Genomic DNA, 22,484 nt, shown 5'->3' with positions numbered 1-22,484 from the left:
ACAACAGTAAGAAAAAGCTGTTTGAATAGGAAAAGTCTTACCATGGGAAAGAATATGAGAAAAGGGAAAAGAGAAGAACTAAAAAAGATGAGAACATATGAATAAAATAACTGGTGTGGAAATGTGTGTGTATGTGTAGATATTATACAGATTATACACACACACACACACTCAGGTACATCTCATATGCCTACATCCCTCTCATTATCTTCTGCCAATAGCCTTCTACTGATTCCTCTTTTTAGTTCATGCTACCTTCACTCAGGCTTAAAACCAGATGCGTCTCCTCCTTCTTCACTGCCTTCACAGCCAAGCCTCTGAGCCTCTTCTCCATTCCTTCGAATCTTCTTTCTCCAACTACAAAAGTTGCTCCCTCACTGCTAGTCTCTCTCTACCCACTTACCAACAAGCATGTTGTCCGACTAAGGTTCCTAAAACCTTCTACTCAATCATGCTCAGTTGTTTCCCTGTGCTGGTCAAATTACTACTTCCTCAGGGAAAGTGTCCAAGTGTTGTGTAAAGCAGCCCAGCTCTGAGGTCTCCCCTCCCCTCCCACACAGACTCTCATCAGGTCCACCTAACACAATAATGTGTTGTTACTTAAACTGCCCTAAGAGCCCCAAGATCTGTGCTGCGGCATTTAAATTATTCCTTTGCTCTGGAATACCCTTCAATATCTGGAATATCTATCCTTCAAGGTTGTATTCAAAGACATGTACTTGGATTGGAGCAGGTATATTATTTTACGTTGTATAATGCCTATTGGTTCTGCCTACTCAGTTGTAAACCCTGTAAGACCAGGAAAAAGTGTCCTTCTCATCTTTGTACACCCTACACTGCTGTACACATGAAAAGTGAATAGAGATTTTGGTACTTCCCACAGTTGCTTTAGTTTCAGACAGTAAATTGATAAGAATATTCATTATTATGTTAAACAATGTCATAAAGGCACTTTTGGATTGAAAAGGATCAATCATCCAAACCATGACAAATTATTCCCTTATCTTCATTGTGAAAAATACCAAGGAATCAGCTATGTACATCACTGAAAAAAGATCACGACTCTCCCACTATGCTGTAACTCTCTAATCCTGAAATTAGAAGGCTTAAGAGGAACATATGATGTGCATACAAGATTTAAGGGCAAAAATTCATGCTTTAAAGCAATTCTTAATATTTTCTGTATTCAGATATGTACGTGGGGCATTATAGCAAGTTATTTAACCAAAATCTGAAGAGGTGTTTTGGTTTAAATTTTTTTTACTAGCTGGAAATTGAAAAATGAAAAAAAACCGCACAATAAATCCAGTTGTACATGGATTTTTTCCAAATGAGTTTTCCTCTCTAGGGAAATACTTTTCAATAAAAATTAAAATAATAGCATAATTATTGAGCACATACTACATGTCAGTCACTCTGTTAAGCACTGTACATTTCCTCACTTAAGCTGCAGAAGAGCCTCACTGGATGGTTCTATTATTATCTTCATTTTAGAAAAAACAAAACTGAATCTTAGAGAAGAAAGTGACTCTACTCAAGATTCTACAGCTAATAAGTGGTGGACCTTGCACTCATTTATCCCATTAAGAGTCTTAATTCCCAATAGTGTGAGGTATGTGCCAGTGCCCCAGAACTGAAGATAATTTAGTCAATAAAATTTGCCCTAATAAAAGTATTCTCATTGGATTATGAACTGAAATGACTATCAACGACTGGGAGAGAGGCTGGGAGGGAAGGAATCAATGGGAGACACTGGAAAAAGGAAAAAGGAACAATAACTCTCAAGCTGGTTGTGTCTACATACACCTTCTTCAAGTTGATGCGCTCAATGATTTTTATTTTACCTGAACACCTCTTCCAGTAAGAAAAACAATCTTCTTTTAACTTTTGCCCTAAAAATGTTGTCTTATAGTCTTAAATCTTCAAGATTTAAGGATTAGCGCAGGAGCTTTCTGGGTTCCTCACCTCCTTCCTCACCCATACTCTGAGCCACTAATTTCAAAGCAGCTAAAATAACATTTTTAATATGCAGTCAGACAAACATCACTCTGCTCTCAAGAGAACATGAACACTCTAAAAGGTACAAAATAGCAACCATACCTGCTTTCTTCCCCGAGGCAAAGTAGCCACAGTATCTGCCAGCATTTGAAGCCTTCTATTATCATCCATGGGAAAGCTGCCTGTGAGTGTGGGGTAAGAGCTATACGCTGGACCAGCGCAGTACTCCACAAAACTGCCATTGCTGCTCTGTTGCATGAGCCTTTGTAAAGACATTGTGAATAAAGACTACTCCAGCTAGCACATGGTTGAGTGGCCTTGCATGCTGGGGGAAGCTAAGAGCGTAACCCTCTGACAAGTAATCAAAAGTAGCAAAGCAGAGAGAGCCCATGTGACTTCTGTGGTTTGAGGTACTTGTTACACAAACCCTATCTTGCAGTTCACTCCCATTTCTCAGTGCTCTTTTCTTTAAGCCCCTGAGAAAACCTAAAGCTAGTTTATACCATTAAAATAAGTCGACTTATTTTTTTTTCTCCTTCAAACAGCCAGAACTCTTATGCTTTCATGTTCTATGGCAAGTTGTGTTCAAAACACCATCTGCCTTTTTTTTTTCAAAGCAAAAAGAAAAACTTCCCCAAATTCTGCCATTTGTTTGCCATCCACTAGGCTACTTAATATGGTCAGTGCAATGTAAAAGTCAGGATGTGCGGACATTGAGTTCTTGTGAATATAAGCAAGACTTACAGGATCCAGTCATAAGGTCCTCTCACGAAGTCCTTGGAATGTACTTTCCCCAAAGTACATCTTAGCTCATTAATGGTCATCAAAAAGACATTATATCTGCCACGTGGTCTGTGACCATTCAGCATTCTTCTGATTGCCCTTCCACTACTCTGTCCTCACTAAAATTATCCATTATCTTTACAAAGAACAATGGGAGGGGAAGACCAGCCCATTTAGAGCACAAAGTTGTCCATATCTTAGACTGGAATTTGTCACAGCATCAGCAAGTGGTCCCAGGGGACGAATGAGGAGGCCACGAAAGTAATAGGCAGACCAAGGTGGCACAAGGATGTTGCCAGTTGGTCCCTGCTTATGCATATGGGCCAAGGGTACCATCATGAATTACTCAAGATCACAGATGCTTTTATTGGCTGGGGGGTGGGGGGATTGGGGACATGCAGTTTTAAGAGGCTTGATTTTAAAGAAGAAGCAGTGTATATAAGTAGAAGGAAGATTCAAAACAAAAATAAAAATGAGAAGTTTTGCATAGTATGAAAAGTCAATTGTCATTTTCAAAATCATTTGGAAGGTCAAGAGTAGAATTGTAGAGACAGAAAGTCTTTGAACTGAAATGGAAGTCAATGTGAATTCAGCTCGAGCAGACCCTGCCAAATGTAAATTGTAAAATCTTCTGAGTTAACAGTGCTTCAAGAGATGGAGCCACCTCAAAAATTTTTAAAACCCTATCACAGCATGACTCATTACCATTGGAACTGGATAATGACATGAGCAAAATGATGTCTCCAAAGACATAAAAAGATCTAAATCAGGGATTACAAACACATATGCCGTCTGGGTTCAGGTAGGTAAAATAATATAACATATATGTGTAAAACAAAAGGGAGTGGTAGAGACTTTGGCAACTAAAAATATGGTCAATTATAAAGACATTTATGTAATGTGTGTGTGTGTGTGTGTGTGTGTGTGTGTGTGAGAGAGAGAGAGAGAGAGAGACAGAGAGACAGAGAGAGACAGAGAGAGACAGAGAGACAGAGAGAGAGAGATTGATTTTAAAAACATCTCCAGGCTGCTATAAGGTACATGACTTAAATCAACACTGTTACTTGAGGACAGCAGTCTTCCTGTCCTCTGGGAATTTTATAAAATTAGGGAAATATTTTAATATTTCAAAATACCAAATGGAAATTACATATTTGCTTGATATAAGGCCACTAGGCCAACCAACAACCAAGTTTTACAGATGGATGCTAAAATTGTATCAATTTAGTTGTGTGATACTAATCTTAAGCTAATATAAATTATAGAAATCTATTATTAAATTAAGAAATTGGAAAATAAATTATCTTTTTACTTAATTTATGAAATGTGTTTAACAAGTAGAATACTTCAAATCATGAGATCCATGGCTGTAAAATTGGAGTCAAAGGCAAGTTTGACATTCAGCCAGTACATACTGGTATGGTCACACTTGTTAATTACATATTTATGACTTGGTCTATTTTGATTGGTCAGTTCCCTGTTCTGATTGTCAGGACCTGTGTCATACTTAGTTATTAAATATTTTTAATAACATCCCTGATCAAAAGTATCCTTTGTGACAAAATGTGGGGAAAAACTAATCTTTCCATACAAATGTGACTTCAACCCTCAAACCTTGATTTACAAAGGTGTTCTACTATTTACAACTTCTCTTTTCTATAGAATCTACCTTAAGACAAATATAATAGCCTGAAGCTGTCTTCCCCTTCATCATCCCCTTTATTTTATAATAAAATGAAACCAGATCAAGCTATCTACCTGCTCAAAAGATTTCACGAGTCCCTCATTGTCCATAAAATAAAATTAAAAGTAAAATTAAATTAAAGAATTTCAAGTTCTTACCTAACTTCACCTCTGAAATGTCATATCACTTTTTTTAGAGACATCAATGGTTCAATGGATGGGGGATCTTACACATCTGAAGCAAGGTCCTGGAGCAATACCCCACTGTGTGCTGCAGACGGAGGGCAGGACATGGTATCTGCCTTCACTCTCATATCACTTTTTTCAGATCATTCTTTTAAGACTTAATATTTTATTGTTAGACTACAGTTAATTGTACACAAGTCTGTTTCTACACTGTCTAATTTCCTCTAATTACCTTGAGCACAAGGCCCATCTCTTATCTTTAAATTTACACTCATATCCTATATCTATAGGTGTTCAGTAAATGTTTGTTAAGAAAAAGAAAAGGGTAGAGCAGTACATATTTAACAAAATGAATTCAACAATATTGTTCTAAAACATCAAAGAAGAAAAACTAAACTGGCAGAAAAGTATTGTGCTATTAACCCATATTCCAAAGTGCTATAGTCTTCTATAAGAGTGATCTGAAAGATGTGGACAGAACCTTTTACAGTAGTCAAAGTAGTCAAAAAATCATGAGATTAGACTCAGGTTACTTTATCAGTGCTATACCAAATTTTCAAGATAAATACAAATCTTATATTAATAGTCCCAGAGCATAAAACAAGATGCATTCTCTAAAGCTAATTAATCTGATCCTAAACTATATATAGAGGGAAAAAAGGAAGGAAGGAAGGAGTGAAGGAAGGAAAGGAAGGAAAGGAAGGAAGGAAGGAAGGAAGGAAGGAAGGAAGGAAGGAAAGGAGGGAGGAAATTAAGCTAATTAAGCTAATCTCACTTATTAATTCTGATACAATTAAAATATCAAATTGAGTCCAATAGTGTATTAAAAATAATACCTCTAAACGAAGTAGGATGTACCCCAGGAATACAAGGATACTTCAACTTCAGGATATAAAATACTAACAGACATCACTAAATCTCTGGATGAAAGAAGAAATTCAATGCAATAGACACCGACAGTATAGTGATTCATCTTTGCTTTGAAAAATCCTAAATAAATGAGGAATAGAAGGAAAACTTTCTTAGCATAATGAAAGGTATCTACCAGAAACACCCACAAAATATCATCTTCAATGTTGAAATGTGTTTCCATTACAGTGAGAAGGAAAGCAGAGATGACAATAGCCCCTCACCACTGATCACTGTTGTAGTTCATATCACAGATAGGAGGTATAGAATTTGTAAAGAAAGAGACTAAACTATAAGGTTTGTTGGTGCTATGGTTGCATAACTAGAATATCCAAGACAATCCACTGAAGAACAGACTTAATAAGATAGTTTTCCTAGATGTAAGATTCTAAGGGTAACATATAAAAAGAAAGAAATTTCTCATACAGCAGCAGTGGATGATATGAACTGGTAATATCAGAGGAAAGAAATACTATCAAAATAGCCAAAAATTCATAAAACAGGAATGAACTTAGCAAGCATTTTTAAGATTTTATGAAGAACATTATAAAGTCCAGAGTAAGGGAAAAAATACCACGTTCCCATATGAGAAGAGTCCTTCTTGTAAAGATGTCTATTATCCCCAAATTTTCTAAAATATTCAATGTACTGAATTCAAAATCCACACAGGTTTTGTTTGTTTGCTTGTTTATAAAATTTGACATACATTCTTACACTCATCTGAAAGAGAAAGTGCACAAGACGAGCTAAGAAAAATTTGAAAATAATAATGGTAGGGGATAGAGGTAAGGATGAGCATTGAGAAAATCACCCTACTTGGGTATCAGAAAATATTACAAGACTTAGGACTGTATGGTCAAATAGAATAGGTCAATGAAAAGAATAATGACAAATCAAATATTGTCAATGAATAGAGAATCTCAAAACATATCCATGAATATTCAGAAATTTACTATATCATTAACTTATTTTAATTCATTAGGAAAAGAATAACCCCTTCAATAAATGGGTTGGTACCCGTGTGGAAACAATTAAGTTATAGTCTTTTATTACATTATAATAATAAATTCCAGATGGCTTAAGGAGTTAAGTATAAAAATAATTTTAAATATTTAAAATAATAGCAAAAATATAAAGTATTTTAGTAAGATTAGATTGGGAATGGTTTTCCTAACAATACAGAGAAGTCCAGAGAGCATTAGTAACATAAATAACTTCCATTCAAAGAAAAAAAACTTCTGTTCAATGGAAGTTATAATATACATAGGTTAAAGCTAAATGACAACAAGAAATTACTTGTGATACATAATTGATTAAAGGCCATAATACATAAGGAATACTTTATTCTTTGAAGAAAAGTAGTTTTAGATGATTAAAGGCTCTGAACAGATAATTTACAGAGAAAGCTCAAATCATCAATATACTTATTAAAGGATGTTCAAACTTACTAGTAATCAGGAAAGTAAAACTTGAAACAACAGTTAGATACTAACTGTTGCCTACCAAAAAATGAACAAAAAATAAAAATTGGCGATATCCAGTATTGGTGAAGTTACAAGTAAATGGGCTTTTAGCACTTTGTAGGAATATAAATCAATAAAACTTTATTAGTGGGGTAATTTGACAGTATTGAAATTTTAAAATGCACTCCAGGAATTCTACTTTTAAGAATTTATCCGACAGAAGTACTCTTACATGTGCAGAAAACAAGTATGTTTCTTGTGACATTGTTTGAAATTGTGAAAAATTGAAGTTTTAAATGTATATCAGTTGAGAAGTAGCTATATAACTTGTGATAATTTAATTCAATGGAATGCTCGGCACCCACTAGAAAGTATAAAATAAACAATTACGTGCATAAATATTTTTAAGACAGATAAAGTAGGGGAAAAGATAGAACAATGTGCCCGATATGTTTCCATTTATTCTTTTTTCTTAAAGAAAGAGCATGTATCTATATGTACAGAGACACATACAGACATAAAAAAGACTACATAATATGGATGGTTCCCCGCATAAGATGGTCTGACTTAGGATTTTTCGAATTTACCTTGGTGTGAAAGTGGCATTCAGTAGAAACCATACTTTGAATTATGAATTTTGATCTTTTATCAGGCTAGCAACATGGGGGATGATACGCATGATGCTGGGCAGGGCAGCAAGCCGTCGCTCCCAGTCAACCACCTGATCACGAGGGTAAACAAACGACAGACTTTACAACCATTCTGTTTTTCAGGACAGTATTCAATATATTACATGAGATATTCAGCATTTTATCATAAAATAGACTCAGTGTTAAGTGATTTTGTCCAACTATGTAGCCTAATGTAACTGTTCTGAGCTCATTTAAGGTAGGCTGGGCTCAGCTATGATGTCCGGTAGGCTAGATGTATCAAATGCATTTTCAACTTACAATATTTTCAGTCTATCTGGATGTAAACCCATTGTAAGTCGAGGAAGATCTGTATATACTAATCTGTTAACAGTGGTTACCTCTGGAGAACGAGTTGAGGGAGAAAGTGGGAAGGTTTGTGAAGGAAGACTTCCAAATTTTGTTCTATTGTATATATGGTTTGAACCTTTTTTAATAAGTAGGCATTCTTATATTAGTTGGTCAACTTTTAAAATATTAACAACTCACAGAGAATTTTTAAAAGCCAATCACATTTTGCTGAGAATACCTTATGATTTTCTAGGTCCTCATACTGTTTATGCTTACTGATAAGAATTATTGGTCTATCTACTGAATGTTTGCCATTTGTTTATAGGCTAAAATTTTATTTTGCTTCATGGGATTTTTTAGGTAATTCTTTCATATTTCTTTATCATGTTCTTCCAACCAAGCAAAATTCCTCCTCAAAAAGGACTGCTGAAGTCTCCACGAAATAGTACAGTAAAGGAGAGTAGGGCAATCACGCCGCTAATTCTCATGGAAGCAAAGGGCATTAGTTTGTCCTGCTGAAATCTGCGGTTCTCAAACGGCAGTCATCAACTGCCTAAGAGTTCTCATTAGTCATTATTACCTCCACCTTCCCCCACCGCATACACACTGTTCCATTTCAAAATCGAAATCTTTTATCAAAATTCAGGGTAAACAGGTGACAGTGTTCCTTCCTCTTCCTTTAACTAACACCCTGTGTCACACTCAGCGTTCAGCTTTTACATAACTTGCTCAATGGGGTTGGGCAGAGCCACCCCACAGAACTGAGAAGGGCTTTAGTGCTTTAGAAAGTAGCTTCTTAGAAAGCAAGAAACCTGTTTGGGACTGGAATTTTGTATAATACTTGGAACAACAAAATACTTACTTGAGATGTAGGTAAATTCCCCCTGGCCTTTGAATAAAATCCAAACTTTTTAGCCTGTCATTTAAGGTCATGTTTGTTCTAGTAGATCCTATGGCGTCATTACCAGACCACATCCTGGTCACACTGGCCTTCCTTCTAACCCTCCAACAGAAGCAGTTTCTCCTCAGGGCTTTTGTACTGACTCTTCCTTCTGCCTGGATCACTGCTCTCCCCACCAGTCTTCATTTGTCTTGTTTTCTCTCTCTCTGTCTCTCTCTTCAAATCTCAGCTCAAATGCTATCTACTAGAGAGGCCCCAAATATTCCTAACTGAATGGATAAAGGTGTTAAACAGGCTGCATCCAAACGGAACAGCTCCAAAGAGAGCCTTCACCTTGGAGTTCTCTAAGCAGACACCCCTCCAATCTGCTCACCCCCCAGAGCTGCCTGGATTGGCCACCTGGTGGAGACTTGCCTTTGACAATAGCAAGAGAATCAGCAGAGAAGGGCCAGCAGGAAGCAGCTTAATGGACTGATCCTCACCTTCCCCGTCTTTGCTTTCAGAGTCTAGAAAGGTGGCAGGGGCAGGTAGCGGGAAATGTGTGTGCGTGCACCAGAAGGAAGTACAGAAGAGCAATAAGGTAACGTCTTAGAACATCAGAATCCCCTATTTTCTTTCTATCCCTGTCTGATTACAATTTCAGAAAACGATATGCAATCTCAACTTCTTTGATATTCAAATGTAACACAGGGAAGAATAGTATAGTAGTCATTTCTATGTATAACCTAACACAGAGACTAACAGTGGGCATCAGTAAATATTTTTTAACTTTACTGAGTTAAAATAATAAAGCCAAACAAATAAGCACAAGGTAGTAAGGACAGGAGATAAACCACTAACAATATATCTTTCTTTGGTAATCACAGTGCTTGTTAGAATAGAATCAACTATACATAGAACTGAAACTATATATATATTCTTGAAGTCATCAGAAGATACCAGCTGAACTTACAGAATGTTAGACTGGAAGGAACCTCAGAGCCATGTCATCTAACTCCCTTAATTTTCAGATTAAAAAAAATAACGCCTAGAAAATGTAAGTCTTGCCAAAGAGACACAGTAATTTAATGGCAGAACTATGGCTGGACTACTTGGTCTCCTTCAACTCAATTCTACAAAAATTTATTGAGACTATAGTCATAGTAACAGCTGGCAATGTGCTGAAGAGTTTAATCCCATAAAACAATGAGAATAGTATTATATTTCTCATGCTTTTCCAGATGAGGATACTGAGGCTAAAACACCTGCCCAACATTACACAGCTGATACCTAGGATAGCTGGGATTAGAATCCACATCAACCATTTCCAACGACAAGGTCAGCCACTATGCAAAACTGCCTTCCCCAAACTGTGCTAACACTGTGCGTATGAGCCAGGTATGACTCCTGCCCTCACGGAGATCAGAATCTGGTAGGAAAGATAGAGAAAAAAATGTCTCAGTGTGATAGCAATTAAAACAGTGATTCGAACAACCACTATGAACTTACCAAAGAACAAAACAGTACTCCCTCTACTATAGTTCAACTCATACCCCTAAGAATTTTACAATCTAGATAAAATGTTATTATCTGTATAGAATTAACCATAATAAAAAGGAAAAGTGCCAATTATTGCTTACTATCTTTTTTTTTTTTTTTTTTTTTTTTGCGGTACACAGGCCTCACACTGTTGTGGTCTCTCCCGTTGTGGAGCACAGGCTCCGGACGCGCAGGCTCAGCGGCCATGGCTCACGGGCCCAGCCGCTCCACGGCATGTGGGATCCTCCCAGACCAGGGCACGAACCCGTGTCCCCTGCATCGGCAGGCGGACTCTCAACCACTGAGCCACCAGGGAAGTCCTGTTGCTTACTATCTTATAGGTTAAATTCTATCTCCCCAAATGATGTTGAAGTCCTAACCCTTGGTATCTGTGAGTGTGACTCATTTTAGAAATAGGGTCTTTGCAGATGTCATCAGGTTAAGATGGAGTCTTAGGGTGGCCCTAATCTGATATGACTGGTGTCCTTATAAGAAGAGAAAAATGCCATGTTAAAAACAGACACACAGGAAGAATACAACGTGATGTCAGAGGCAGAGTTTGGATCGTAGGCTTTACAGTTGTAAACTAAGGAACACCAACTATCAACGGCTAGCACCAGAAACCGGGAGGAGGCAAGGAAGTATTCTACCCAGAGTCTTAGATGGAACATGGCCCTATGACAGCTTGATTTCAGACTTCTAGCCTCTGCAACTGTGAGGGAAAAAATTCTGTTGTTTTAAGGCACTAAATTTGTGATAATTTGTCATGGTAACTAGGAAATTCATACGCTAGGAAACACATACACTCTCTATTCTTGCTTACATTTAGAGGTATTATGACAATATTAGAAGTGCAATGTGCTGTCAATCTCAAGAACAGATAGGTGATTGTTCAGCACCTCATTGGCCAGGATATTAACCCAAAACACAGTGGAAGTTCTTTGAGATAACCAGTACTGAAATTTAATATACAAATATATGACAAAGAATTGTGCTGAATTCAGAAATAGTGACACCTTCTCTTTAGCCAAGCACTGTGGGCGTTCTATTTCACTAATAAGCTGCAGAGTGGGGGTCAGAAAGGTTGTGAAATGAATGATTTAACCTAAGACAGTTGGACAACTGGCCTAGTTCCCAAAAGAGAAGTCTGAGAAATTTTCCATGAAATCCTGACACTGTTTTAAGAGGCAGCAGCTAGGACAGCTTCCCTCCTCAGCAGTGGAAAAGTACAGAAGTCTCCTGACCAAGCACCTGACTGTGTGGTCCTGCCTGTGTCAGCCAGAAACTGGTCCATTTTTCTTGTTGGGCAAGGATACTATCTTCTACTTAGGAGTACTTATTTCCAGTGTTGAGCAAACCCATCAATTACAGTATGTAGACCCATTTACACCTCTGAATGTAAAGAGGGGATTGTTGATGTAAAACCAGTAAAAGGAAAAGAGGTCTGAGGAAAAAGCAGTAGCAATGATTTAAGCTCCAGAAGATCTTGCTTCCTTCTCTAGCTCCACCATCTATCAGCCCTGGGGCTTGCTTAGGCAAAGTTAGTACCAATGTAGGGTACGTTTCCCCATATACCCAATGCAGGGAGAAATGCCGCATCAATCTGTGGATCAAAATAAATGACATAGGAAATGAAAAAGATCTTTGAGAATGTAAAGTCCTATAACAATTTAAGGGTTTTAAATGTTCCCTGGAGGCTGCTAGAATTTGACATACAACCTACCCTCCTCTGGTACCGTATTTCTAAAGACCATTACACACACCGATTCTATTACACATACCAAAAGGCGGGTGGCAGAGTGTTCCAAATCCAGAGAATGCCAGAACATTAGCTACAGAGTCAACTTCAGACTCCATCACGTAGTTTGCAGCACCTTCCCTAACCCATGTCCAGCATTCTTTCACAGCTGTATATTCCTGTGTGTGCCCTTACAAGCACACTGCTTATGAAAGGAATAAGGCCAACTGGTTCAGCTTGAGCTCTTAGACCCCTGGGCAAGTTAATTAACTGACCTGGTCTCACTGTCCTCACCTATAAAATGGGACCAATCATTCTACATATCACCAAATAAAGTGTAACAGGACCTAGCACATAGTAACTGCTCAATAAATGTTTCCTGTAATCATTGTTATTATTATTATTCACACTTTTCCCTGCAACTACCCTGGACTGCTGTGCTCCCTGAATATGCATGGTTCTTTCCAACTTAACCTTTGTTCATAACACATGGTTCACCTGGATTCACTTACTTCACCTCTATCTGTAGAAATCCTACCCATTCTCCCAGGCCAGTTTAAATGCTACATCCTTCATGAAGCCTTGACTGATATCCCCAAGCAGATATGAGCATCACCTCCCCAGAGCATCCAAAGTACATCTAAAGGACCTCTCTTATGATAAATCACACTTTGCCCTGTGAAAATTATGTGCACCTGCCTTTCTTCTGTAATAACTTGTAAGCCCCCAGTCCTACCCCAAGACAGAGATTCTTTCTCATTCATCTTTGTATCCCTCCTGCCCTTAGAAGAGTGACTTTCTCATAAGAGCTGCTCGGTACGCATTTGATGAATACATCCATAATCTCCCCAAAGCTCTGGCAGCTGATTTATTCTCCTAGTGATTCTTTTCTTTGGGCAATGTAGGTATTTGATGAATAGTATTTACTGTGTGCTTAATACTTAATGTAATTTATATTTACTGGGTAGTTTGGCTTAATTATAATGAGAATGAAATAATTTGGCAGTTTGAATGAAAATCCATTACAGTAACAATATATATTTTAAACTTTATTTCTATTATGATAAGTTGCCATCAATGACAGTATTCACCATTGATTTACTAACAACCTTTCAAGGAAAACTTTCACATTAAATGTGTCCATAGATGGTAAGAAGCATCTTAATTTCAGAAATGTAAAGGGTAAAGTAGAGGTGCAACAACATGAAGAAGTGCAGTCAGGGCTCTTTTCTCCCAATACATATTCCCCTCCATACCCCAAGATGTACACACATTAAACTAGACTCACCCAGTCAGTCCTGTAGAGCAGAACACAGCCTAGCATCTCATTTATCTCAGACTTTTCTTTTTCTATTGATTGGACCTCACGTTTTGTCACTTCTGCCTCTAGAATGTCTAACGTCTGTCTCCTCCTTTCCATGACCACCTGCTGCTTCCAAGCTGAGGCCCTGGGTTCACTCCTCAACACATACAATAGCAGGCAACGGGTCTCCCAATAGAGTCTCCCAAACCTAACTATTACTACCTAATCATGTCCTACCCCATGCCTACTGAATTAAGTTTAGACTTCTTAGCCTTGCATTAAAAGTTACCCACCGTCTAATTCTTACCTAATGTTCCAGTCTTAAGTTTTAATCTAAATAAATTGACTTAGAGGTGCCAAGATATAATAGCCTTCCTCCTGAGAACATACCTAGCATTGTCATACCTCTGCATCTTTTTTTAAACTATTCCCTCTTCCTAAAACTCCCTTCTATTCATTGAAATCCCCTCTGCTATTAAGAGCTGAGTTCAAATTCCACCTCCCCTGTGAAGTATTCCCTTTGGACAGCAGCCAAAATATCTCATTACCACTACTGAACTCCCATAAAATTTAGTATCTGTCCCATTCACATAACCCTTGGTACATCACCATATAACCCAGTTATTTATTTGCATGGCCATTCTCCTATTAGGACAGGAACCCCAATTTATATCTATTTGTGACCCTCGTAGATTTGAACATCTTGGTTTAGTAAAAATTGGATTAACATATGTCAAATAAGTAAGATTGTTGAAACAGGTAATTTCGTTGATTAGATGTCACATGGTGGTTTCTGAGATGACACGGAGGGAGTCAGACCGAATAAAAATTACTGAAATTAAGAATTTTATTTCAAGCTATTTCGCACGCTCACTCGGGACACTCAGAAGCGTGGTAGAGGAACACGCCAGACATGTTTAGAATGCACTAAAAGGTGAAATAGCCATTGTCCCAACCAATTTTTGTTTTTTAGACCAAGCAGAACAAGTGCAAAGTGGAAATTATAAAACGTTAGTTTCAGAGTCAGAGAGGGGGCAAACCAGGGTGTAAGTAATCTACAAAATATCAGTATTTTGCATTAGCAGTGTCAGGAAAAATGTATCATCACCATTTTACAGGAAAGAGAGAAGCAAGGAAAAATAATGCCATTTTGCAGGAAGAGAAAAGGAAGCACTTTATGTCTTTCTCGCTAGTGGTATGAATTCAGCAGATAAGCTCTGTAACACAGAGAATTTCAGCACCACCCTTCTCCATAAGACTGGAGAGGAATAAAAATGAAGTCTGTGTAAGAGATGCATCTGGAGAGAGACAGTAATTACTGGCCAGGACTGTTTAAAATTCTCAGTAGGACCTCAAAGAAACACACTGAACATGGCTGAGCAACGGAAGGAAAGCATAGCAACTGCTTGGAGGGAGGAACAAAGAGAGGAAAATATAACCCTGGCTTCCAGCTACAAGCTAAAAACTGAATGAAGGAAAAGCCAGATTGTATCGATCTGTCACTCCTATCCATGATGTGATATTCAACTCCACCATAGGTGTATAAGATGTACTTCCCCTCCCTGGTAAGAATATTGTTAACATTTCCTAGTCTTTCTCATGCTGCTGCATTTCCTCTCCCTAAATAATATCTATCATAAGGGCCAAGTGTGTTTGTGTCACATTATTTTGTCTTACACACCTGGCAAAAATTCTCTACATATTACATACCAATACAGAACCAAATAGGGAATGTTTCCTTCCCTCTTGACTCCGGAAAACAGACCCAAGATTTCACTCCCAGAACCAAGGGTTGTAAGGTGTTTTTTTGCCAGGCTACTGACTCCCATCTTTCCCTGGCTTTGAGAGTCAATTTACTAACTAGATTTTAAAGTAGATTTTTCAAAATAGATGTTTTTGAAATATTCTTTCTAAAATGCAGGGATAGGGACTTCCTTCATGCTTCAGTGGTTAAGAATCCGCCTGCCAATGCAGGGGACACGGGTTCGAGTCCTGGTCCAGGAAGATCCCACATGCCGTGGAGCAACTAAGCCTGTGTGCCACAACTACTGAGCCTGCGTTCTAGAGCTCGCAAGACACAACTACTGAGCCCACGTGCCACAACTACTGAAGCCCACGTGCCTAGAGCCCGTGCTCCACAACAAGAGAAGCCACCACAATGAGAAGCCCGTGCACTGCAATGAAGAGTAGCCCCCGCTCGCCGCAACTAGAGAAAGCCCGCGAGCAGCAATGAAGACCCAATGCAGGCAAAAATAAAAATAAAATAAATAAATAAATTTTTTAAATTAAAAAAGAATTAGCCAGGAACCTTTAAAAAGATAAAATAAAATGCAGGGATAACATGAGTAATGGTGTTCACTACGATTAACTGATTTGTTTTCCAATTACTGCTAACCGATGACTTTATTTTTCAAAGGGTAGAAATTCCCTAAAATAGTAAAGAGTTCACAAGTGCATAGTAATATTGATTTGTCACTCTCCACTGGACCCGTTGCTTGCTGTTTGCTATCCTTTGCTTAATGGTTTGGCTTTTGAAACATGGCTCACTCTTTCAAGCAACTGGAAAACAAAAACCCCCTAAATTAGTGAACTCCCCAGGAAAAAGAGTATACTTATCCGCAATGCTGGGTAGGGGGGTTGGGTAGGGACACACTAGGAAGTAAAACAGCCTTTGTCATTTTCAAGTGAACCGCCTTGCCCTAGTGTGACTTCCCCTTTCCTCCACTTTTGGAATGCGATTTCCCTAGAGGCAGGAATCATGTCACGGAAACTTTAGACTGCATGGGACTTTGAAGATTGTCTAGTCCTTGCTCAACAAACCTTGAACCCCTCTTTGTCATTCTCCAAGGGAGGAGTAGTTAGTTATTTACTCGATTCCATGGGCTTGTGAAGGTTTTAGGTGTGGAGAGGAATGCAGTTCCGCTATTTTGCTTTTAAGTACTGAAAGTCTGTTAGTTTTATTTAATTTTGTGATTGCCTTTCTTTTTATTTCCTTTTTTAGCCCCACTTTTTTTTTTTTTTTTGCCAAAACTCTAACACAGTTTGCAAAGACACACACAAAACTGGCATGCAAACCAGGTTTGAAAAAAAGTAGGGCAGGCTGGAAGGAAACAAGTAGACTCCCCAGAAGAAATTGTACTTGGCATTAATTTTTCTATTTACATTTTTTTTTTCTTTTTTACAGCTGGTATTTGAACTGCTAAGAATAAGCAAGACACAATGGGCTTTACAAAGGGAAGGAAAGAAGATAAACATTGAACCCAAACGCCAACATCATAGATTAAATAAAATTTCCCCCAATTCTATGAATGTTTCATCCCTAGCTTTAAAAATGCAGTATTTTTTTCTTACCAAGGTTAACACCATACACTCTGTACATTTCTTCTTGTTCCACATTTCTGACAGATGATAAGCCATGATAAAGTTTGAGCTGGAGAGACCTTAAAAATTAACCAATGCTCTCACTGACTAATATGGACAATTCGATACAAAGAGGTAAACCGACTTGGGTCATTGGCAGCAGCTGTAGAACAAGGCAAAGGTCTCCTACCTCACAGAGCAATGCTCTTCCTGCCAAACCATACTACCTTTTACTGGAAGATCATCATGAGAACCCACTTTGCCGTTTTCTCACCTTTCTTCATAAATCCAAATTTTCAATCATGTTTATGGTCTTTCAACTAATCTGTAAAATTTCAACATGGCACAAGTAATTTTTCAATAAAAAATAATCAGTTCATTTTGTTGTAATGGTATCAAAAGTTCCAGCTCTCTAAACTTACTATGTTTCTATTCCTCCTAGTAAAAATAATTCCTTGCTGCTATTTTCTGACTTTAGACCAAATTCTCATACATATTTCTGTTTTTGCTCTTTTCCTACTCTTTTTCATGTGCTACAGATCAGATTGCTAAGATTTCTGAAGCCTGACACAAGAATCGTTTAGTACTCAATCCTGCTGCCTACTGCCTGTCATCCATCCATCAATTCAAAAATGAATATGTAGGAATGTATTTCACAGTCTTGGCAGGACAAATTTTTTAAAGACTCTTACTGATTTACAACATTATACTAAATTGCTAGAAATATACTCTGACAAAAAATAACTCTCAATACTAAAACATAATTATAGGAAAGCAAAAAAAAAAAAAAAAAAACCTGGAAAAAAGTCTGAGATAAAACAACTCTAAATGAAACTGCTTTTCTTATTACTTATTCTTCTAAATTAAATAAATCTAAGACTTTTTTCTGTCCTTGATTATTTAAGGTAGAAAGGAAAGGAGGTAGAATACAGATTCAATCATGGTAACTGGAATTTCATTAGAAAATAAAATTAATATGTTAAAGCAAAAAAATCCGTCATACTAAAATATGCACCCTGAATTAGCATGACCTTTTTTCATGGGAAGGAAAAATATCATGGATATAAGGAATCTCACTCTCTAATAAATATTCTATCCACTGAGCCCTTTCTGTCTCAGGTGGAAAGCTAAGGAGATGCAAAGTTAATTTAATATACACATAATAAAGTTTTTAAAACACACGTGGACACTGTCACAGACTTTTTGTTCAATATCAGTCTACGTAAGAATGAGAATCTGGGGTAGTCATTGCAAAAGCATCCTAAGTGTGCTGCCTAGAAAAAGTATGCCTGTTTTCCTCTGGAAGAATAAAATGGGAAGAAAGAAGAAGAAAGAAGAGCATAGGGGAAGGAGGAGGAAATAAAAAGGAGAAGAAGAAAGAAAATCAGCAGGGGAAGTAGAAGGTTGAAGACTCTTCCTGAGTTATGGTGAAGACTCTCTCAGCAGGAGAAAGATGATCCTATTTGACTCCCAAACTCTTTTTTAACTTCAAAATTCATGTCTTTTTGTCCAGCTGTCCCTTCACATCACCTTTCTATCCACAATGAAGTTCACCTACAATCTCAAAATCAACAAGTATGATTGGAGTATGAAACATCCTTGGCATAATCCCGTTCCTCTGCTTCATTTATAGACAAAGAAACTTAGGTAGAAACAGGGTATTCAGTTTGCCCAAGAACACATAGAAACTTATTCTAAATAAGTTAGAAGAAATAAATTAATTCCAAAACAGAACTACTCTGGGCAGGAGGTGGTGGGATGGTCCTTTAGATCAGTTTACCAAAAACTTATAACTGAATATTTAGAAAAGATATATTGTCTCTCCTCAAGTGTTCAATCCCATGTATATAAAGACACTAAGTTGAAGGACTCAGAATGACCTTTTACTAAAAGTTGTCACAGGAGTATATCTTCCTGGTCCTTGAGGTTCTTAACCAGAAGAGTTGGAGCTGAACTAGTTGGTGAAAAAGCAAACTTCTTTCACTGAGTTTATTTCATGTAGAAGAAACTTCAATATGGAAAATAACTTTAGAATAAAGAAAGCCCCAAATTTGGTCTTTCATAGGTTGTGGATATCTGGGAGGTGATTCAGAGAAGAAATCAGGAAGAAGCTAAGACCCTAATGACAGGGTTTGGATAAAGCATGATAGATAAATAACTTGATATCAGTCTTCTGATTATCTAAAAGAGGACATGACTGACGTCCTCAGATATCCCGATAAGAACAACCTGGTTATTACTCTTCAGATGATTACTTGAGGTGGTACTTTCCAGAAAAGAAAACCATTTGACATCAGCATGTATTGTCAAGGGAATTTGTGAAGTATCTTTTTCCTAAGTTCTACAAAGTTAAGCAAGACATCTGGGGAAGAGGGTTGGATGAAACTCAGTGACTATATATAAGAACTGAGCATGTGGGACTTCCCTCGTGGTCCAGTGGTTATGATTCGGTGCTTTCACTGCCGTGGCCCGGGTTCAGTCCCTGGTCGGGAAACTAAGATCCTGCATGCTGTGTGGCACGGCTGTAAAAAAAAAGAACTGAGCATGTAAGGAGTGAGTATCATCAAGCACCCATCTAGCCCTAAGAAATCAAGCAAATGACCAAGAATGTGGAGAAAAGAAAATATATCCTATTCTCTAAAACAAAAAACCATAAAACGACAACAACAAAAAGCAAACAAAAACAGGAGGTAAAAAGGAAATTGCCTTAGTCTGTCTCCTGTTTTCCTATCCTGAAAACAGGATAACTAGCATTTGCAGAAGAGAACACGCTGTTTGCATCTACAAGGACTGAAAGATACTATCAAAAATTATCAGTTTATGGGGTCACATTTCCTGCCAGACTAACCTAATTGTCTTTAACTCACTTTTCATCTGAGTGGGTGTGGTGAGAAGGGCTGATGTTGCTTAACAGCACTTGGTATTGAATATAGAAAATTCACAAAAAGATTCTTATCTATAGAAGAATGGAAAACTTTGTTACACACGATGAAAGAGTCAGAGAGAAAGGAAGTTGGGAAACGTCCCCCATCCTGCCACACATTTCATCTATGAACAAAGCTCTGACTGGCCTCAAAGGAAGCTCTGTGCCCAAAAGAAATAGTTGAATATGTAGGGGACTGAAAATCAGATCCATTATGAATAACATTACCAAAATATATATGTATGTATTACCTGAAGGTATGATGGAAAAATGACCCACTTCAAAACTGAAAACAGGATAACTAAATATCGTTGAGGTGCAAAGAGAATCAATTCTGAACATTATAACATTTAATATAACAGAAAAAAGATTTGAAACAAAAAATCACAAGAAAGAGCATTTCTTTAAAAATAGCAGTTTTTAAGACTTTAATATGCAATTTTCTGTGACCCTAATTCTCAAACTAGCCTACACATCAGTTGGCTGTTGTTAGTATAGTTGAAGATGGAAAGACACGTCGGAGGTTCTCTCTTCTCATAAACCTACCACACGACAGAGTTCACCTCTAAAAAACAGATGAAGAAAACAAAGGCATAAGGCATATATAGCAAAGTATTTAAAGACTTCCCATGTCAGCATATTGGGTTACTTATAATTGGAGTTACTGTCTACGAGAGTTGTTAGAGTTGATAAGCTTTAACACAAAAGAATAACCACTGTACATCCAATTTTTGAGGAAACAATCCTATTGTCCTTGGGCAATTATATCTCTGTGATATCCTTTAATAAATCACACTTAAAATTTTTGGCTTAGCAAATATAATCATGGTAATTAGGCACCAAAACCAATCATACAATTTCTTTACATACCCCTTGCTTTACACTCCTTACATACAGAAAAACTGGAGTTAATGGTCTGAATTAGATGTAACTTTTACCCAGAGAGAACCTGTGAAAATTCGATTCAAAACAACAAATTTTAGCAAAGGTCTACTACCTACCTGGCTCTAAGCTAAGGGAAGGCGATGCTGAAGTTATTAAAACCTCATCTCAGCCCTGCATGAGCCTACAGTCTGGTAAGAAATCAACACGCCCACTTCCATAGCTTACAAGACAGAAAACGATACAAAGCACTTCAAGAAGACAGAAGAGAAAGAGTAATTTCTTCTTGAGGTGGCATAGGAGTTGCCATTGAAGGACAAAGAGAAATTTAAAGAATCAGTGTAATTCCAATAGTAAGATGTGGTGGTCAGGAAAGAATCAACATTTCCCATGTGAAATGAGCTTATTAAGGAGAGCCATGAAGAGAGAACACAGAGAGAGAACTGATCAGAGATTGGTAATGAGACTGGTGTTTCAGGACTGTGGGATGCTTAGTAAGGGATAACTAACATGCCCTTTATCAGGACTGGATGGGTAAGGCCCCTTGTCTATTATATCAAATAATTTGAACTTGATTCAACAATCAAAGGGGAAGAAATAGAGTTATAGATGTAGAAAACAAACTTATGGTTACCAGGGGATGGGGCGGGGGGAGGGACAAATTGGGAAATTGGGATTGACATATACACACTGCTATATATAAAATAGATAACTAATAAGGACCTACTGTAGAGCACAGGGAACTCTACTCAATACTCTGTAATGGCCTATATGGGAAAATAATCTAAAAAAGAGTAGATATATGTATATGCATAAATGATTCACTTTGCTGTACACCTGAAACTAACACAACGTTATAAACCAACTATACTCAAATAAAAATTTTAAAAAAAATCAAAGGGGAATCACTTTTTTTTTTTTGGCCTCTCCACGTGGCTTGTGGGATCTTAGTTCTCTGACCAGGGATTGAACCCTGGGCCACAGCAATGAAAGCTCCGAGTCCTAACCACTGGACCGCCAGGGAACGCCGAAGGGAATCACTCATTGTTTGAGGAGAGGCGTAAGTGAACTAAATAGGAATTTTAGGAAAATTGACTTGGCATTGGATTATAAGAGAATTGAAGGGAGAAAGCTAAAGACCAGTTCAGTTAATGCCATAATCTTAGAAACAGGCAATAAAGGCTTGAACTAGATCAGTGCCAGTGGGGGAAAACGGGAAAGAGTAGAAGCCAGAAGCACTGGAGAGGAATAAGCAATAGAATTTTGTGCCTCCTGGATATGAGGAGCAATAAAGGGAGATGATGACTGAACCACCCTGGGGAATAGGAAGGATGATGGACCGTGATGACAAGGAGCCTAATGATTTTGCTCCATCTTTAGATCCTAATTTCACTGCCACCACTCCAGTCAAGACCCAGCAAACTGTGCTCAACCTCTGAGGTCCAAAAATTAAAATCACACCGGGAAATCTAATTCTCTCTTTATCCCACACTACAGAAGCCATTTTCAATGGCAAGTCAACAAGTTTCAAGATTCTGTAGCTTTCCAAAACAGTAATTCTGAAAGCCACACTAAATGTACACCTTGAACTCGACAAGATAATTGTGCCTGACCGTCCCTTTAGACCGATGTCCAATCAGAGAATCTGACTTGAGTATCAAGAGGCTGTCGTGAAATTCATATTTCGGTTGCTTTCTCTTCCTATATCAGGCAACCCCCAATGATTACTAAGAGGTTATACTCTACCAAAGAATTTTATCAGAGGGGAAGAACTTGGTCTGTGATAGGTAGGCAGCTGGAGGTTGGCCTTTAATGACCTATTCAAAAGCAATGGTTTAAAGTAGTTTAAATATTAAA

The 22,484-nt window shown here is 37.7% G+C and overlaps 1 protein-coding gene across 2 annotated transcripts in view; it reads right to left on the bottom strand.

The window, feature by feature from the left end:
- CYTIP (cytohesin 1 interacting protein) overlaps positions 1-22,484 on the bottom strand; it is a 71,879-nt gene that overhangs the window by 25,339 nt on the left and 24,056 nt on the right. Inside the window, exon 1 of one of the 2 annotated variants that reach the window (XM_067741874.1) lies at positions 2,101-2,310. The exons of the other annotated variant lie outside the window; for it this stretch is intronic. Within the exon in view, the coding sequence (XP_067597975.1) occupies positions 2,101-2,274 (174 nt within the window). The 5' untranslated portion in view covers positions 2,275-2,310. Of the gene's footprint in view, positions 1-2,100; positions 2,311-22,484 lie in introns of those variants that run through there. 2 annotated transcript variants of the gene reach the window in all.

The sequence above is a fragment of the Pseudorca crassidens genome, chromosome 6 (assembly GCF_039906515.1).
Source record: "Pseudorca crassidens isolate mPseCra1 chromosome 6, mPseCra1.hap1, whole genome shotgun sequence".
In the NCBI taxonomy this organism is placed as follows: domain Eukaryota; kingdom Metazoa; phylum Chordata; class Mammalia; order Artiodactyla; family Delphinidae; genus Pseudorca; species Pseudorca crassidens.
This window is presented reverse-complemented; position numbering and strand designations above follow the sequence as displayed.